This window comes from Peromyscus leucopus, chromosome 8b (assembly GCF_004664715.2).
Source record: "Peromyscus leucopus breed LL Stock chromosome 8b, UCI_PerLeu_2.1, whole genome shotgun sequence".
NCBI lineage: Eukaryota > Metazoa > Chordata > Mammalia > Rodentia > Cricetidae > Peromyscus > Peromyscus leucopus.
In genome coordinates, this window is record NC_051086.1 from 31,952,640 (window position 1) to 31,972,629 (window position 19,990).

General features: G+C 48.8%; 1 protein-coding gene and 1 non-coding gene across 2 annotated transcripts; both read left to right on the forward strand.

The window, feature by feature from the left end:
• The first annotated feature begins 3,091 nt into the window (after positions 1 to 3,091).
• Trim7 (tripartite motif containing 7) lies at positions 3,092 to 15,779 on the forward strand. Its single transcript, XM_028888781.2, has 7 exons — positions 3,092 to 4,271; positions 5,083 to 5,178; positions 8,005 to 8,235; positions 11,027 to 11,049; positions 11,530 to 11,645; positions 12,132 to 12,167; positions 14,118 to 15,779. Exons 1-7 carry the CDS (start codon positions 3,753 to 3,755, stop codon positions 14,627 to 14,629), a joined length of 1,533 nt encoding a protein of 510 aa, XP_028744614.1. The 5' UTR covers positions 3,092 to 3,752; the 3' UTR covers positions 14,630 to 15,779.
• A 2,977-nt stretch (positions 15,780 to 18,756) lies between these two features.
• On the forward strand, positions 18,757 to 18,829 carry Trnat-ugu. Its single transcript has one exon. It is a non-coding gene; the product is annotated as a tRNA-Thr (tRNA).
• The last annotated feature ends 1,161 nt before the right edge of the window (positions 18,830 to 19,990 follow it).

Genomic DNA, 19,990 nt, shown 5'->3' on the forward strand with positions numbered 1-19,990 from the left:
TCTCAGGACTCCCCTAGTAATTGCGTATTGTACGGCTCCTAACCGTAGATTGAGATTTATGATCAGCAGACCACAAACATTTGCAAAATTCGCGAGAGGCCGCCGCGCCGCGTGCTGTTCGAGAGTCTTTCTCCCACCCTCACTAAAGAAGCTGTTCTTTCCGGAAAGATTCCCCGGGAGCGGAGAGATCCCGGACTGGGAAGAGGGGAGAAAAGAGACTCACTCATCAGGCATTATGACAAAAAAAGAACCGTGACTCCAAAAAGAAAGATTCGTTTGGTTTTTGTTTTAAATGCAAGATAATGTAGTAAAACATAAAAAGTTAAAACAAAACAATGAAGTTAATTGCTGTAGATGCGGAAAGTGCATAGGAAATGGACGGGTTCTCAAATGCTCGGGTTTTTTTTTTTCTTAATTTTACATTTAAATCTGAGTGGTCGTGATGGCCTGTTGGCTTCGTGGATAAGGTCACATCTGAAAGGAGACCTGGAGGAAGTGGACACTTTACGGATTTCTGCAAGACGCATCAGCAGTGTGAGTCCAGGAGCTGGTCCGCTAGGATTCGATGGTGGTGCCGTTATTTTTGTCTGGTTAACATTTGCAAGTCAAACATAAACCAATCAAACCACTTCAGCATGGTATCCCGCCATGAGTCAGTTGCCCTGCCGAACACTGAAGAGGTGTTTGCCACATTTGATTGCATGCTGTGTAGGGATGGGGGATTTGAATAGAAAAAGTGATCAAGTAAAAATACAAACAAACCAACCTTCAAAAGGATTAGTGAGCTACTTGGGGGCTATAGTCCTTAGAAATAACTTTTTTTTTTTTTTTAATCTGGGTCTCACGTAACCCAAGCTGATCTTCAAGTAGCTGTGTAGCCAGAGATGACCTTGAATTCCTGATCCTCTGCCCTTCAATGCTGTGATTACAGATCTGTGCCACCAGGCCCAGCAAATAACACATCATTGAAGGTCCCTGAGGCCTTTACTCTGACTTCTTGGTAGATGTACTAGCCCTGCTCACCATCTGTAATCTGTGCCCGAAGATTCTAAGGCATTCCTTAGTCCCAGGACTCATTTGCTTCTTCAACTGACTTAAAGTTCCTGATCTTAAAAATAATTGTAGTTGAACTTGCAGAAAAATTAAAACGTTCCATGACGGAGGCAGGCGAAGAATCAAGCAAAAGCCACGACACGGGAGTCTTTCCGACGCGTGGGAGTGTCAAGAAGGCTCACAGGGCTGCATTGTGACGAGGACAGGGGAGTGTGAGTATAGGAGCTGGACACAAGGAGAAGGTGGAGTCTTCGGGTTATTGTGAGGACTTCAATTTGTACTTAGAAGTTAGAAGCCACAGGTGGGTTTTGAGCGGAGGGCTCTGATGTATACTGTGGAGATATCAGCTCTACAAGGGTTCTCTAAAGTAAAAAAAAAAAAAAGCAGAAGTGTGGGGTATTCACCAGAGAACTCTGCTCAGACATAGATTTAAGACAATAGAAAGTCTTTATTAGCTGGCTGGCAACTACACTGGGTGTTCAGGGTCACCTTTCTCAGGGTGAGCTTTTTTTTTTTTTAATTTATCTGTTTAATTACACTCATGATAGTAATTACATTTGTGGTATTCATTGATAACCGTCGCAGTATTCATTCAATAACTATATTTATGATATTCATTAATTACATGAATTGTATTGATTTATTACATTCATGATATTATGTCCTGATAGCACTGTCTGTTGTGAGGCTTTTCCACCACACAAAACAGAGATTCTGTACTTAGGAAATCATTGCTCTATATGCCTTTCTTCTTCATCTGGAGATAACGTCTAATCTTTCTGTCTCTGTGAATTTGCATATTCTATATATTTCATGTAATACAGTTCTATAGTATTTGTCCCTTTCTTGAATGTAAAAACATTTTATGTACAACTGCAGGAGAAATAATACACAGATAGCTTGAGCATAAAAATAGGTTATAATTCAAAAGCCCAGTTTTTTGAAACTGGAAAATATTTTCTATGCAGAAAATAGTAAAAAATGATATTTCCCAATAAGCACTTCTAAGCCAAATAATAGCTGAATTATATATATAAATATTGATTAAATTCTGGGATATAGAAGAAACCTATCTTCATCTGTTCAGAGAGCTAATATTTTACTTAAGTTGTGTAAGTGAGATTCCTATTCATCTTCCCCATTCACTTTTTTATTTACGGAAGACATTTTTCTGTAGGCTAATCCATAATCTAAAACGATTTTAGCCTCTCAGGGTGAGCTTTTAAGTACAAAAACCATGCTCTGGGTTGACATACTTTAATTAGTAAGGACAGTTACTTATGTTAACGGTTAGCCAGAAGCAGAACGACAGAAGCTTAAAAAGCAAGGTTAGTACACTTAGAGACTTTCCAGAACTATGTGGACTTTGGCGGATGAGGCCGTTGTTTTAGTTTTGGCGGGCGGTGCTGTTGTCTGCTGAGCTCTGCAGCCTGAAGGGCACTTCCATCATGGAGTCAGTTGTGCTAAGGGCCGGCGCCCTGTTATACAAGCGATCGCAAAGAGTGTTGAGACCGAGGCCTAGGGACTGAGCCAGGGCAGGGTACAAGTGGAGTGGGAAGCCTGAGATACTAACTAACTAGGAAGTAGGAGGCCGTGGACTGGAAGGAAGGGGGAATGTAGAGTTCTGAGTGGCGAGGAGAAGATGCTATCAGGCAGGGCAGACACATCAGAGAGCAGAAGAGGTGAGGTCTGCCCTTTGTGTTAGAATTGAGCGAGTGGATGGTGACGTTGACAAGAAAAGTTTTGAGAGGGGTAGAGGAGGAAGCCTGGCCCTAGTGGCCTCCAGAGCGAAACAAGAACATCAGCTGGAGAGACAGAGAAGGGTTGTTGTTTTTTTCGTTGTTGTTGGTTTTTTGTTTGTTTGTTTTTCTTTTTTCTTTTCTTTTTCTTTTTTTGTTTTTTGAGACAGGGTTTCTCTGTGTAGCTTTGCGCCTTTCCTAGAACTTGCTTTGTAGACCAGGCTGGCCTCGAACTCACAGAGATCCGCCTGCCTCTGCCTCCCGAGTGCTGGGATTAAAGGCATGCGCCACTCTTTTTGTTTTTGTTTGTTTGTTTTTTCTTTTTCTTTTTTTGGGGGGGGGTGATGCCGAAATAATACTAAATGAAACGAGAAAAAGTGGTTGTATTACTTGTTCAAAATTAAAGAGGAGGGGGGAAGAATGGTAAGAAATACAGTTACAAAAGTGGACAAAAGGCCACGCTTGGGGTGAGGAGGTACAGCCAAATTCCAGACCCTAAGTTTAGCTCAGTGCAGTGCCAGGGTGAATGGTTACGCGGGGAACCAGACACCTGGCCCCGGGAGGCAGGCTTTCCTTTGCCCCCGCAGTGCAGGGTCAGCCTAGGTCAGCAACTGGGAGTGGAGCCCAGCTAGGCTTGTGCGCTCACCTGTCCCGGACAGTTCCCTACTGCTGATTGGGTCATCCTGGGGCGGCCTAGAGAGGCCGAGGAAGGGCGGGGGTGGGGGTCGATAGAAGGGAGGTCCCGGGCTGGGGTGGTGGCTCTGGGAGCTCAGAGAAAGGGCACCGCCCGCCTCCCTCCACTCCCAGCTGGTGCACCCTCGGCTCAAGTCTCAGCTTGCCGGGCGGCAGCCCCGCCCTTCCTCATCCAGTAGTGCTCGGGAGCCCAGCCCAGCCTGGAGCGTCCCGTAGAGTCCAGGGGCCTCCCCAGCGCCGCAAGACTTGGATGTACCGAGGGCACGGATGGCGACCGTGGGGCCGCGGACCGGGCCGAACGCGGGGGCCGAAGCGCTGGCTCTGGCGGCAGAGCTCCAAGGAGAGGCGACGTGCTCCATCTGCCTAGAGTTCTTCCAGGAACCGGTGTCGGTCGAGTGCGGCCACAGCTTCTGCCGCGCCTGCATCACGCGCTGCTGGGAGCGTCCCGCGGCGGGCACCGGCACGGCGACCCGCACGCTGCCCTTCCCACTGCCCTGCCCGCAGTGCCGCGAGCCCGCGCGCCCCAGCCAGCTGCGGCCCAACCGACAGCTGGCCGCGGTGGCCTCGCTGCTTCGGCGCTTCAGCCTGCCCCCTACCGTCTCGGGGGAGTGCGGGACCCCGAAGGCGGCGGCCGGGGCGGTGGCCGCGCGGTGTTCGCAGCACGGGGAGCAGCTTAAGCTCTACTGCCAGGACGACGGCCGTGCCATCTGCGTGGTGTGCGACCGCGCCCGCGAGCATCGTGAGCACGCGGTGCTGCCCCTGGAGGAGGCGGTGCAGGAGGCCAAGGTGGGTGCACGGTCGCCTCGACCCCCGGCTCTCTTCTCCAGCCCTCCCGGCTCTCCTGGCCGACTACAGGCCGCATGGCCTTCCGCGGAGCACGCGTCTCCTTTCTCTCATCCCGATCTGCGGTTTTCCAGGACACATCCCTCCTCTCCTCTGGTCTCTCAGGCCCCACTGCCGGAGATGGCGGCCCCAGGGACTTGAAGATTTTCTTGTTACCAACTGTTGTTGTAACTCTGCCCGGGAGAAAGAAAAAAAAAAAAAATCTCTGTTTGCACGCCCACACATCCTTTGCCTTCACTTACTTACTCCTCTCGTAGAGGCGTGGCACCTTCTTAAAGTACCCGGTTCATAGAGGACCACAATGGTTTGTGGCCTGCCTCAAGAGGCCTGGGCTGTGCGAAGCCCATGGGTTCTGGGCGCCTCCCCTTTGTCCCTTGCTGGGCAGCCGCACAAGAGGTGTGTGCACCCCCTAGTCTTTGCGGCTCCGTCCGTCTTCAGCTCTCCTACGTGTGTGTTTTCTGCTGCTTGAGAGGAGAGCAGGAGACAGGGTGAACTGAACCAACAAAGTGAGAGTCTTGAGTTTCAGTGCAGACCCTGTGGCTCACTTCACTTGGGCCTCTGGAGTGCCCTTGTATTTGCTCTGCACGGATAGGCTTAGTCTGCACAGGCCATGTTCACCCCACAGCCGGCGATGATATCTATCCTGTATCCTGCTCGGAGAACAGAACCTTGGCTTTCTCCCAGCTGTCTCTAGGATGGCACATGAGAGGGTTTCCAGAATTCTCTTCCCATAGTGTCTCCTTTCATATCTCAGGAGCTGCTGGATTCCAGGCTGAAGGCCTTGAAGAAAGAACTAGAAGAGTGTGACGTGTTCCGGTCTACGGAGGAGAGGGAGAGCAAGGAGCTTTTGGTGAGTCCAAGTGTGGGAGGCATGAGGTTGTGAATACTCAGGGGAGGGGGGAGGGGGAGGGGGAGAGAGAGAGATGGGGGGCGGGGGAGTTGAAACAGTAGGGTGGATTTCAGAAAGATAATGTGGTATACATCGTGAAGGTTGACCATACAATTTATAATACAAACCAGAGCTTGTGAAAGAGACCATTCAAACATATCTCTAGGATGTACATTCGTGACCAACCAATTAGGTCCTGTAGCGACAACATCTTGTAACTGAATGCATTAATATTTCTTCACAGAAACATGTAATATGAAAACATGATTATAATAAGAAGCCGCATATCAGCCTGAGACATATTCTGCCATGAAAAGAACTGTGGGGGAATGTTCATTTTCAAAGCTTTGATCTAAGAATTAGAGGTTCAGGGAGAAGATGGTGAAGGGGGATCAGAACTGCTCCTGGCTGTGGCAGAGGACAGGAGGCCTGGGGACTCTGGTTCTAAGTAGCCTCTAGTGTCCAGCACCTCCAATTTGAAAGTAAAATGGGACTCATCTTGGTTACTATGGACAAACATGAGTCTGTCATTTTCTACCTCCACGAATTCAGTCCCTAGCTCAATAAATAGTGCTGAAAGAATGAAAGGAACCAATAGGGCCTTTTAGGACGAAGTCATTTGTTCATAAAGCTAGGAATAGAGGGAGAGGCAGGCATGGAGGACCCTTAGTCTCTAAAAAATTATCTATTTGTTTATATTTATATTGTGGGGTGCATGTGCCACTGTCTGCATGTGGAGGTCTGAGGGTACCTTTGTCTCAGTCCCTGCCCTCCGCCTTGAGGGAAATTCTCCGGATTGAACAGGTTTATGAGCCAGCCAAGTGTCTTTTACCTGCTGAGATATCTCACTAGCCCAAACTCTCTACTCTTTACATTAGGTAGGGAAAGACTGTGGAGTTCAGATGCTCAGGCTCCTCTCTGAGCTCTTTGTTATTGTTATTGTTATTGTTGTTTTGTTTGAGACCGAGTCTCTCTATATAGCCCTGGAACTTGCTATGCAGACCAAAGACCAGGCTAGCCTCAAACCTACAGAGACCCACCAGCTTCTCCCTCCCTAGTGCTAGGATTGAAGCTGTATGCCACCATGCTCGGCCCTCTCCTTACTCCTAACTGTTTTTACACCTTCATCCATCGGACCTCCCAGACTTTCACATTTAATCATTCACTTCTCTCCCCAAAGCAAAGTTCACCCATCCAGACCTTTATTCCACCTCCGCTGGAGAAAGCAGCAAGAGCATACAAACCTCTTCAACCTTTGCTTTGCATCTATGACTGAGAGGACATTCTCTATGGCCTGGGCAACTTCCCAGTCTCTAACCTACTTCCCCAGGATATTGTTTAGCACCTCCCGTCTCTGCCCTTTCTCAAACCCTCCCCTAAAACTATCCAAACCAGGGCCTTTCACAGCCAAGCAAGTGCTCTACTACTGAGCCACACGTCCCTCATTCTTCTCACCATACATACAGCATCAGGTGAGCCTGCCTCTGTTCCACCAAACAGGGATTTTATAATTGTACATATCATGTGGGCTGGAAGTCAGGGGTGGGAAGAGGAGATTACTCTCATCTGAAAAATGCCCTTACCTCAGGGGACACCCAGTAATGTCTGGAGGTATTTTGGGTTGTCAGCACTGGGAGTGTCATTGGCATTTACTGGCCACCTCCCAGGAAGCCCCCACAGCCAGGAATTATCTGGCTCCAAAGGTCAACAGCAGCAAGATTGGGACACCTCTGTTTACAGTTTTCTTAGTCTGGGAGTCTGCTTTCTGCTGCTGTCACGCAGTATCACTGACTGTGTGCTTTTCCAAGAATGGAATGTCACAGGTAAAGCCACGGAACACGTAGCAACACATAGATGAACAGAAATGGGCTGGATTTAAAGTGCAAGAGCTAGTCAGTGGTAGGCCTGAGCTAATGGCCAAGCAGTTTTAATTTTAAAAAAAAATGGAGTGTACCAGGGTGTGATGGCTCACACCTTTAATTCCAGCAGTTGTGGGTCAGAAACAGGTTATCTGTGAGTTTGAGGCTAGCCTGGTCTTCATAATGAATTTCAAGACAGCCAGGGCTACATAACAACAACAATAACAACAATGATGGTAAGAGTTTAGTTCATAGTTCTGGAGGCTGGGAAGCCTAAGGATGGTGCCAGTATCGCTCTGCACTTCATGAGAGCTTTCTTACTGAACCATAACAAGAAAGCTCCAGGCCAGCCAGAGACCTTGTCTCTAAAACACAGGGTGAAAGAGAATTAAATAAATAAATACAGAGAGGGGGGAAAAAAGCAACCTTTGATTTAATCCTCATGATGGAAGCTGCAGCTTGAGGTAGCTATGGGGAGTTTGCTGATGCCCTAAGGTAGGTGTAAAGCCCATGTTCTAAGGAGACACCAGGGGACATGTGTGGCAGAGGAGAGAGGAGTACATGTTGAGGCTGTAGCTTGTACAGAGTCAGGGGTGTGCACAGTATGCATGTGTGGGTATGCCTCTTTCTCCGGTGAGGGGGAAGCAGCTCGCTCTGTAGACCAGGCTGGCCTCGAACTCACAAAGATCCGCCTGCTTCTGCCTCCTGAGTGCTGGCGTTCAAGGCGTGCACCACCACCGCCCGGCCCTCAAAACTGTCTTATATTTTTGGTTGTAAGCCTAGCCTTTAGCCACCAAGTGAGTCCCAGGAAAAGGCGCAAAGCTACACAGAGAAACCCTGTCTCGAAAAACAAACAAAAAAAACTGTCTTCATGTTCTGCCCAAGTCCCTTCTCCTCTAAGTTGTGTGACAACTTTTTCCCGAGACAGAAGCAGATGGTAGCCGAGAAGGAGAAGGTGGGGGCAGAGTTCCAGGCACTTCGGGCCTTTCTGGTGGAGCAGGAGGGTCGGCTTTTAGGCCGACTGGAGGTGCTGTCCCGGGAAGTGACCCAGAAGCAGAATGAGAACATGGCGCAGCTGGAGAATGAGATCACTCAGCTGTCCAAGCTCACCAGCCAGATCCAGGAGACAGCTCAGAAGCCGGACCTAGACTTCCTCCAGGTGAGGCTGGCTCAGCCACAGCCTTGAGGCATTTGTCCCCAGGCATTAGGAAAGGCTGCTGGAGGACAATCAGACCACAGGAGGAAGGGGATCGGAGGAAAGGGCACTGGATTGGAAGGCGGGAAGGGATGTGATAAAACTGTCATGGTTATCAGCCATTATAATTTCTAATTTATTTTACATTTAGTCTTGTATACACATAATCGAGATCAGTCTCAGAAAACAATCCTTATCTTTGCAACCTGTAATAATTCACTCCAATGTGCTCTATGCTATTCTATTTCATTAAAAAAAAAAAAAGTTGGGGCTGGAGAGATGGCTCAGCAGTTAACAACACTGGCTGTTTGATTCCCAGTACCCAAAAAAACTCTAGTTTTTGGAGATCTAGTGCCCTCTTCTGGCCCCCAGACACAGGTGGTGCACAGACATGTAGGCAGGCAAAACACCCATACACATAAACATTTATTAAAAATAAATAAACAAAGGCCAGGCGGTGTGGCGCTCGCATTTAATCCCAGCACTCGGGAGGCAGAGCCAGGCGAATCTTTGTGAGTTCGAGTCCAGTCTGGTCTACAGAGTGAGATTCAGGACAGGCTCCAAAGCTACACAGAGAAACCCTGTCTTGAGCCCCCCTCTCCCCCAAAAAATTAAACAAACAAGCCAGGCAGTTTTGTATAATATTTAAGGGTCCAGCCTTAAATTTACACAAATCTAGGGGGCCAGGAGAGGCACTGCCATCGGTGTGGGAATGAATCCAGTTGCTTGGAGCTCTTTTGTTCAATTCATTTATTCGTCAGTCACCATCATTCAATCACCAGGTGTTTTTTGTTTGTTTGTTTGTTTTTATTTTTGGTTTTTCGAGACAGGGTTTCTTGTGTAGCTTTGGGCCTTTCCTGGAACTCACTTGATAGCCCAAGCTGGCCTCGAACTCACTGAGATCCACCTGGCTCTGCCTCCCGAGTGCTGGGATTAAAGGCGTGCGCCACCATTGCCCGGCCTCAATCACCAGTTTAACTCTCTCAAATCTGTTCATTTCTTAATTCCCTCAATTCCTGATCTCTTTCTTTTAACTCCCTTCAATTCTTAGTTCCCTTAATCCTTAGTTCCCTCCATTCCTAGTTCCCTCCATCCTCAGTTCTCTCAAATTGTCAATCCTTCAATTCTTCATTCCCTTCCCTTCCTGATTTCTCTAAATTTCTTTAGTTCCAATTCTCTTAGTTTCCCTAGTTCCAATTCTCCTAGTTTCCTTAGTTCCAATTCTCCTAGTATCCCTAGTTCCAATTCTATTAATTCCCCCAAACCCTAGTTCCCATCTCCTCCTCGGGTCTATATCCTATCATAAACAGTAACACCTTATGTTTTGTATGCAGCACGAGATTGTAGGGGTCCCTGCTACAGGCTTCCTGGCAATTTTATTTGCAACACAAAAGGGGAGAGAGAAGAGTGGAGTCAGTTAGCAGTTGAAATAAATCAGAAAAGGAATGTGTGCTAGAAATATACCTTTATTGTGGTTGGATGAAAGCATTACGAGTCTATCATAAATGTGCTCAACTATAAACTTACAGGTGACAGGGTAGGAAAAGTCTGTAGGTCACTAAAAGTTAAAACTCACTTTTTTTCCTTGGCCGCCAGTTTCTGACAGGGCAGGGGAAGAGTCCTGGTAGCTAGTCAATCTGCATCACAGCTTGAAGCCCTGCTGAGGAAAGCTTGTTCCTCTAGTTGGTAGGCATTTGGCCTTCGAGACATGTAGTCTCAGAAAAGACATTTTATCTAAGTTCGGGTTGGGGGTTGGGGGATCAGGCGTCTAACAGATGATGGCCTGGAGCTCAGATGACCTGTTCCTTGCTTGTCTTTTAAGGCTTTGTTTGGGGTTGACTCTGTTTTAGGAAGCTCAAGGAGGGTATTTGCAAAAGGCAGATACCCAAAACCAATGCTAAAGAAGGGGCCTGGAGCTCAGAGGCAGAAGGTTTTGTCTACAGACTGTCCAGGTGCTTTAAAACGGAGATTCACACACACATACACATTTTAGGAGAAGTATGAGCACAAGGAATTCATAGCAAGGCTCGACTGAATATTGAGCCGCATAACACCAAAAGACTTTGCTGATTGGCTTCCCATTGATTGACCCTTGGACTTCTATTTCATATCCCTGTGGCTTGCCACAGCAGTGGTGGCCCACGCCTTTAACCCCAGCACTCGGGAGGCAGAGGCAGGTGGATCTCTGTGAGTTTGAGGCCAGCTTGGTCTACAAAGTGAGTTCCAGGACAGGCTCCAGAGCTACACAGAGAAACCCTGTCCCGAAAGACCAATAAACAAACAAACAAACAAGCAAGCAATTAAAAAAGTAGTCACCAGGCCAGGCATAGTAGCACACACCTTTAACCCCAGCACTCGGGAGGCAGAGGCAGGCAGATCTCTGTGAGTTCGAGGCCAGCCAGTGAAACCCTGTCAGGGTGGAGGTGGGGGGACAGACAGACACAAAAAAGAAACAACCAAGATACTGTGGCTTGTCTGGGGTGGTAACCATGCTCGTGGTAAACACTGGGTCTCCTCAGACAGCCCAGGGAGGATTTCGCAATAAAAGCTGTGCACATCTGTGTTCAGGGTTGAAGGGCACTAGGAGTGACAGGACATCCTGTGGCCAGCCACAGCTGGAAACCACTGTCACCGTGTTCAGTGGGGCGTGGCTTATTTTCTGGGAGTTGGGTAAGGAGCAAGTCATGTTTTCTCAAAGGTGAATGAATGGAGGTTAGCTAATGATGGTTTGATGTCCTTTCCTCTTTTCTTCCAGGAGTTCAGAAGCACACTAAGCAAGTGAGTGAACCTAACCATCCCTCGGTCTTCCCAAGCTCCTTTGCCCTCCCACCAAGCTTTCTCTCTTCATCCCAACACCACCTCTCACCTCCTGACCCCCAACTCCTACTTCCTTACCTGCCTCCCTTTGGAGGCAAAGGCCCCCATACCTGCCTGTGGGAATTCCTACATGAAATTGGCTTTCCCTTTTCCTCTTACAGGAAGCAGTTGGGAAGATGGGTTGGGGATCGGGAGGAAGAGAGGGCGGGAGAAAAGAGAACAAGATAGTCAGTTTGATGATATTCTCTTCAAAGGCAATTCTCCAATCATGGAACTCCTGCCCCCAGCCCCACCTCCTAAAGGCTGTGCTATCTCCCAAGAGTGCACACGTTGCTAATCAGGCCTCTAGGACTGCATGTATCTATAGCACCCCCCTAACTGTCAGAGGGTACCGGAGTGAGCTGGGGCTCTTGGGACTTCCTCGGGGGCCTTGTCCTGCAGGTGCAGCAGTATGCCTGGTTCCAAGCCAACCACGGTCTCGTCGGAGATGAAGAATAAAGTGTGGAATGTTTCCCTCAAGAGTTTCATCTTAAAAGGATTGCTGAAGAAGTTCAAAGGTGTGGGCCGTGGGTGTGGGCTGGGCCATGCAGTGTTGAGGGGAGGGGGCGTGCTCCTGGTAGGCCCATGGGACCTAAAGGTGTGCCTTTCCTGAACTGAGAAGAGGAGTCAGGAGTTGGGGCATACCGAAGCCAGATTGTTCTGGGAAGGCACTGATGACAGTGCCCTCTGGGTTCCCCCCGGGCATCCTGCTTTCCACGGGGACTGACAGATTAGAAGAGTACTGGGGGCAGGAAGAAGGCTGAGGGGGAGAGATGTCAGGTCAGACCGGTTCTAGATAATAGAGGGAGAAAGGGAAGTGGTGGAGCTAGGACACTTGGGGGTCCCTTCTCCTCCTGTTCCCATCTTGGTCTGTACATGCAAATCTTGGCCTCCAGAGAAGCTGGAGTCAGGTGGGCTCTAGGCGTGTGGGGAGAAGAGGTTTCCTGGCGGGGCCGGGCAGTCTCCCACACTGTGTACATTTGCTCTGCTTTGTTTCTATGTAGAGGATCTCCGGGGAGAGCTGGAGAAAGAGGAGAAAGGTATGGTTGACCGTTGTGACTGGCCAGGTAGGGAACCTGCTCCCTCCCTGCCAGAGGCTGTCTCTCTGGGCTTTACAAATCCCTGTCTGCCCATCCACCTCAGTGACTATCACTCTGGTTACTGTTCTCTTGCTATGAAGAGACACTAGGACCAATGCAACTCTTACAAAGGAAAACATTTCACTGGGGCTTGCTTACTGTGTCAGAGGGTAGTTCGTGATCAGCATGGCTGAAAATGGACAGGCATGGTGCTGTAACACTAGCTGAGAGTTTTACATCTCCATCTGCAGGCAGCAGCCAGAAAGAGAGAAAGAGAAAGACAGAGAGAGAGACAGACAGACAGACTGACTGACTCTGGGCCTGGCTTGGGCTACACATGTCTTCCAACAAGGCCACACCTCCTAATTCTTCCCAAATAGTTCCACTCCCTGATGACTAAGCATTCAAACATATGAGCCTATGGTTGCCATTCTCATTCAAATCACCACAAAGGGTATGGAATAAATCCTATAATAGTGTTTACAACTTAGTGCGTTTTGTAGCTTTTTATTTATTTAAATCAAGTTAATTAATTAATTAATTTTTTGGTTTTTCGAGACAGGGTTTCTCTGTGTAGTTTTGCGCCTTTCCTGGAACTTACTTTGTAGACCAGGCTGGCCTCAAACTCACAGAGATCCTCCTGCCTCTGCATCCCGAGTGCAGCTTTTTATTTTGAACCTTTTCAAACATATCTTAAAAGGAGAGAGAAGAGCATAAGGCATGCCACACATGTTCACATCATATATCTTCAGTTGCCAATTGGTGAACATTTTTTTTTACAGACATTGTGTTCAATTTTTTTGTTTATTCATTTTGTTTTTTCAAGACAGGGTTTTTTGTGTGTAGCTTTGGCAGTCCTAGAACTCGCTCTGTAGATCAGGCTGGCCTCAAATTCACAGAGATCTGCTTGCCTCTGCTTCTCGAGTGCTGGGATTAAAGGTGTGCACCACCACCACCACCACCACCACCACCACCACCACCACATATAACTGGCTATATGTGTAGTTTTATAACAAAACAAGATACTGTATTTCCACAAATATCTCAGATTATACTACCTCTAAAGAGACAGAATTTTTCTTTTTCATCTTTTTCTGGTTTTTCGAGAGGAGGGTTTCTCTGTAGCTTTGGAGCCTGTCCTGGACTAGCTCTGTAGACCATGGCCTCGAACTCACAGAGATCTGCCTGCCTCTGCCTCCCAAGTCCTGGGATTAAAGGCGTGCGCCCAACATCTTTTTTTTTTTTTTTTTTTTTGTCTATTTTAAAGACAGGGTCTCACTGTATAGCTCTGACTGGCCTGGAACTGACTGCAGACCAGACTTGCTCCCAGCTCACAGAGCTCTGCCCACACTCCCTCCCAAATGCTGAGAATATAGGGTGGACCTTCATATCAGGCAAGAGACGGACTCCTAAAAAACAGAACCATCATACCTAGAAAAAAATGATGATTCTTTCTTGTGTCTAATTTTCAAATTTCCCCAATTGTCTTTGTTTTGAGACAAGGCTCTTGTAGCTCCCACTGGCCTCAGGCTGGCGATGTGACTGAAGATGGCCTTGAACTCCTGATTCTTCTGCCTCCACCTCCGAAGCTCAGGCTTTCTCTACTACCCCGCTTCACAATTATCTTTGAAATCAGATTTATTGACCTGCTCAAATTGAGATCCAAACCAGGCCCACTGTATTTCTTAGATTTTATGAGTTTATTAAAAATTTTAATACGTGTTTGTTAAATTGAAGAGAAAAGAAAGGAACGAGGAAAGTTAAATCGCTGATGTGGAGGGAGTGTTGACGGGCATTGGCTTTCCCTCAAGGGAGGGAAGTCCAGGTGACAAGAAGGGACTGCTGTGCCCCGGGTGCCGAGGCTGTGAAAGTGACGCGTTTGGAGACGTCTTTCTCTTTCTCTATCCTCAGTGGAACTCACTTTGGACCCGGACACAGCCAACCCCCGCCTCATCTTGTCCCTGGATCTAAAGAGCGTGCGCCTAGGACAGCGTGCCCAGGACTTGCCCAACTATCCTCGCCGCTTTGACACCAACACCCGCGTTCTGGCGTCCTGTGGCTTCTCCTCGGGGCGGCATCACTGGGAGGTGGAAGTGGGCTCCAAGGATGGCTGGGCCTTCGGTGTGGCCCGCGAGAGCGTGCGTCGCAAGGGCCTCACGCCCTTTACCCCCGAGGAGGGCGTCTGGGCCATGCAACTCAACAATGGGCAGTACTGGGCTGTGACCAGCCCTGAGAGGACGCCCCTCAACTGTGGCCAGCTCTTGCGGGTGAGGGTGGCGCTGGACCTGGAGGTGGGGGCGGTGTCCTTCTACGCAGTGGAGGACATGCGCCACCTCTACACCTTCCGCGTCAACTTCCAGGAGCGGGTGTTCCCCCTTTTCTCCGTTTGCTCCACTGGCACCTACTTGAGAATCTGGCCTTGAAGAGCTGTCTGGCTTCCTAGGAGGGGACCGGGCAGCCGCGGAGGGCTAGGACCGAGCTACTCCATCTTGGACCTTCCCTCCACACCCCTAATCCGGGCTGCCCTAGCGGGCTATCACAGAGCACACAACCGAGGTGCTGAAAACCGAGGAAAGAGGTGCTGTGGGTAACGAACTGCACAGGGAAGAGATAGATGCCTTGGACCCTCAGTGGCCGCTCCCCTTGGTGCCTGCCCCCTCCCTGTAATGTTCCTGCAAATTGTATCTGAACTATGGAGAGGTGGTCGCCCACTTAGGACAAAAGCCCAGCTCTTAACAAGGATGCTTCTAAACCACACGAGCTTACCATCTTGATTTAAAAGGGTCCCTGTGAGCCCAGAACAGTGTCAAAGGCTGGTACCCTCGCAAAGGGTGTGGTTTGGCCCTGGAGCCATCCGGTTATTACTTTACATTTGTGGCAGCTGCAGGCTCGGCCTAGAGAGGTCATCCAGTCCTCCGGATCCAGCTGGCCAGGCTAGGTTGTTTATTTAGGGAGAGGAACATTGTAGCTCCCGGCTGAGGAGCCGGTCTAACCAGATCTGGAAGGAAATTCTTGACCTACACGAGAGACCCGGACGACAGTGTACATACATACACACACACACACACACACACACACACACACACACACACACACGTACGTGCATTGCACTTCTCCAGTACTCCTTAGCCTGATACGATGATATCCATGACCACAGTGACTGGCAACATGTCTGGTCACAGGTGCCTTAAGCCTCACATTTTCCACCAGCATACAGTCTCCTTTGGGTAAGGAGATCAAAGATTCTGGAATTGTGAATCCAGGTTGATGTTTAGGGGTTTACAGATGCAACCTGCACCAATGTAGAGATGTATACAGCATAAACACAGTCCTGACAAACCCTTTCTGGAACTTACTAACTCTATGCAAAAAGCAGAGCATCCTGGTGATGGGTTGCTGCGTGTCTGCCCCGGAGGGGGTTGAACGAGGACGACCCTCCTTATCCTCTTGGCTGGCTATTGTTCCATGGCTTCCACAAAGCCCGGCTTCTGGAAGGGCCGCAGTGGGCTGTTTCTTGCTTAGTGCTCCCCTGGGAAGGGGCAGAAGGGGCGGAAATACAGGTTTTGAGCACAATTCTCGGGGTGCTGGCTGGACTCGACTCCTTCATTGGACGGCAGGAGGAGGATATGTCTGAGCAATGGTTTCTGCTAGAAGGATCCCGAGTGTCATATATTTGAGGGGTGTGAGCTTGTGTGCTTGTATCTCAGCTTTGGGATGAGGGGAATGAGTGTTTCAGATGTTATGCCCGGATCTCAGGGATTCCCCCCCCCCAAAGACCACCACGGAGACTGAATCCCATATGTAAAAGCAAAGAGCCTTTATTTTCAAGCTCCCAGGTTGGTCTCTTCTATCTGTCTGATGCAGCAGTGAGAGCAGAGAGCCCTGAGCCCAGGCAGGGTAGAGTTTTTAACATAGCAGAGGTTGGGGTGAGGGGGTTTCCAGCTTTCAGGACCCTGATTGGCTGATATTTGTCTAGGGGTATCTGTAAAACAGAAATAGGTGTGTACTAGACTCTGGGACATCTGACCACCTTATCTAATGGTTGGAATGTTTGGGATGTTAGGTACTTCTCCTTAGATGTAGGCCCCCCCTGGGTGGGATCAGCTTATGGCTTTTCCTGGGTCTGGGTGCTGCCTGCCAGTAAGCCTGTCACAGAAGCTGTGTGTGCCTGGGCCTCTAAACCTGTCATGGCAGCTGTGTGGTCAAGCTATTTTGGGGCTCCTGCACATTGGAGAGGGCATTTATGAGTAGCTATATAGGGGTTAGCTGTTGCAAACAGACTTCCATACAAAAACATAGCTTCCCACTTACCGTGAAATCATGAGGACCAGAGTTTGGATCCCAGCACCCATGTAAGAGGCGGTGTGCTCTGTAAATACCCAGGTCTCCAACTTCAAGGGATATTATGACGGTCTCTTTCGGTCTCTGTATGCACACCCCAGAACCAGTGCACACACATGTGTATATACATTCACACAGACATATACACGTAAACACATACACACATGATTTCATTTCAAAGGGAATGAGAGTTCATTCTGTGTAAGGGTGTGACAGCCAGCCCTAACCAGATGGCACTGTGGTATTGCCTGCTCTATCCTAGTCACCTAGTCACACTTACCCCAGAGTGCTCAGACCTGTGTAATAATTTCACATACGCCCCTGTGATGGCTAAAGAAGCTTAATATGGTACCAGGCACCCCTTAAGGGCCTCTGACATTGACCCTGGAATGCCTGTGAGAGCCTAGTGGCCTGCAGGTGAGATAAGAACAGGATAATGATGTTCCTGCTTTCTGCTTTTGGAAACTCACTTAGCGCTGTGGGACTGGGATGAAGTGGTTTTTTTTATTACTATACAACGGGAGAGAGAAACGGCAGGGAAGTCAAGAGGTTTCTTGTCCAGCTCCAGATTCCGTAGAAATTGTAATGTACACCTTTGATATCATCTTTATAAAACCTCTCTTTAGCTCTCTTCTGCATGGAGTGTGGTTTGCCTCTAAGGCGGCTGTCTTTCTGCTAGCAGTAAGAACAAACTCATTTAATCTAAATTGAGTCTAAGTCTTGGTTCTTTCCCTGTGGATTTGAATGCCACAACACTGGAGTCAAGTATGAGTGACTATGTCCTGGGGACAGATTTAGATAACTCCAAATACCGTGGTTCAAACCTTTTTAAAAAATTTTTTAATTTTTTTTATTTTAAGATGAGGTCTCTTTCTGTATCCTTGACTAGCCTGGAACTCTCTCTGTAGACTAGATTGGCCTTGGACTCACAGAGATACTCCTGCCTCTGTAGCTGTGGGATTAAAGATGTGTGCCAACCACACTCAGCTTGTATGGCTTTTTGATGATCATAATTTCCTTTGCATCATTCAATAACTGTGTTTAGAATGACACAGTATTACATGTCACAGGAACTGGGATGTTGGGTGTAGGTATACCATGTACATGTGAAGCCAGGACTAGGGATTGTGGGTAGCTGCTGTCTGTATACATGATTGTGTCTGTCAGGGAATGGTATTTGTAGCATGATTATAGATCTCTGTATAATGGCCGTAATGGGACAACAGTTACTATGACAATTATTTGGCTACAGGGCAACTTGGTGACTTGGCTGCACAAGCTCATGTAAGGCTTTCCTCTCTTGGGCGTCACAAGACCTCTAACATTATTGGGTCTCTGAGAATAAATAACTGGCCCTAAGACATCTTTCTTACTCCACCTATTAGTCCTAGACCCCAGAAACCCAGGATTCTACATCTCATCTTCACAGAGTTCTCCGCAGTCAAATGAAGGGCACCCAGGGACTGCCTCTGACCGGTACAACAACCCAAGTCATCTCGTTTGAGGGCCAGGGCAGGCTAGCCACCAGGGCGAGGGTGATGGACTACAGCCACTGCTTTTAATTTCTTCTCAGAGTATGACTCCTGTCTTCCTCTACATGCTCATCCTCTCTGTCTTCCGCTCAGTGCGCTCCTAGGGGCCCTGACAAACTCGTTCATGGCTGGCTTTAAGATGTACCTTAAGGTTGGTTGTCCTTTTCAGATTTGCGTGTGAGTATGGTGGGATCAGGGGACTCTAAGTCTCTCCGGTGATCTCCGCTCAGCACCTCGGAAGAGCCTGACCGTGTGATTCCCTCCCAGCTGTCACTACCCAGCCCCTTTCAGGTACCTCCTAATATCACCGACTTTGTAGCCTGCAGGACAGTTTCATCGACCCCCTCCCCACTGCATTACCAGCCCTTTGACCCTTGGCTCCAGTCCTTGGTCACAAGCCCCTTTCCGGCTCCTCGGGCGGTCCAGGGCACTCCTGCCACCGGAGGGGCAGCCCTCTCCCGCCCGCAGGTACGACACGGACCTGTTCTTCAAGAGGCTATGTCCGAAGATTCCTGATTTATCTCTCCTTGTGGCAGTGCAGTCGTGTCTGCTGCAGCTATTCGATTGAAAGACAAAGGATTCTATTTTATCATTCTTTAAGCCGGCGTTACATTCTGCGGCTGCGCGATGATGGCGATGCTATTAACTGCTCGTGCGCAGAAGCCGGTTGCACGGTTGGCTCCATAGCTCAGGGGTTAGAGCACTGGTCTTGTAAACCAGGGGTCGCGAGTTCAAATCTCGCTGGGGCCTTCAACAGCCTTCGTTTTTATTGCTGCCTAGAAGGTCAACAACAGGATAATACTGAAATTGCGCGTGGGAGGCCAGGTCCTGGCGGTGTTCTTTTTCCTCTCACGTAGCGGCAGAGCTGAATTCCTGCATACTGTCTCGAAGTCAGACCCACTGCTGATTTCCCCATCAAGCTCCTGCGTCCAGCGCTATTTCTCCGCTGTTGCTCCATCCACAGGCTCTCGGTGAGGTCACTGCCCCCAACCTCCTGTCACCCCACTCTCCCAGGGCTTCACACGCTTTGACAGATCGAACCCGCTTCGCCTTTCCGGATGGAGAGTTTTGCACCAACAGGGCCCCCTCGCCTCTCGGCGCCGGACCCGGAGTCGCCCACAGCGCTGGGCACTAGGTCTGCCGCTCTGCTTCTCCGCCAGGGCGGGGTGTCTCAGGGCTGCAGGTCCCTGTCGCCTCCGTGTGGAATTACAGGAAGGAAAATGCAAATAAACGCTCACTTTCCTAACATATGTCATTTTCTATCTTTTGTTATTTTCACTCATTTTTTTAAAAAAGAAAAACATACAACTAATTATGCTCGTTGGCTCGTAAAGTGTACAGAATGAGTGTAAATCCTCAGTGAATTTAGAGTGCTTGCCAAGCCAGGGCCAGGGCCAAGCTGCTGCAAGAATTTCCCTGGGGAGACATCAACAAACGTGGATTCACTTTAGAGAGGGCACTAGGAAAGAACGAACAAACAAAAACAAAAAGGTTCTACTTATGTCTAGCAAGGCGAACACACTGGCGAGTCTTGTGTCAACTTGACCCGCAAAGTAGAGTTATCTGAAAGGAGGGAACCTTAATTGAGAAAATTCCTTCATAAGATCTGGCTGTAAGGCATTTTCCTAATTAAGTTATTGATTAGGGAGGGCCCAGCCCCTTGTGGGTGGTGCCATCCGTGGACTGCTGGTCCTGGGTTCTATTAGAAAGCAGACTGAGCAAACCACGGGAAGCAAGCCTGTAAGCAGCACTCTTCCACGGCCTCTGCATCAGCTCCTGCCTCCAGGTTCCTGCCCTTTTTGAGTTCCTCTTCCTTCAATAATGAACAGTGCTGTGGAAGTGTAAGCCGAATAAACCCTTTCCTCCCCAAGTTACTTTTTGGTTCTGGTGTTTTGTCTCCAGGACAGAAAC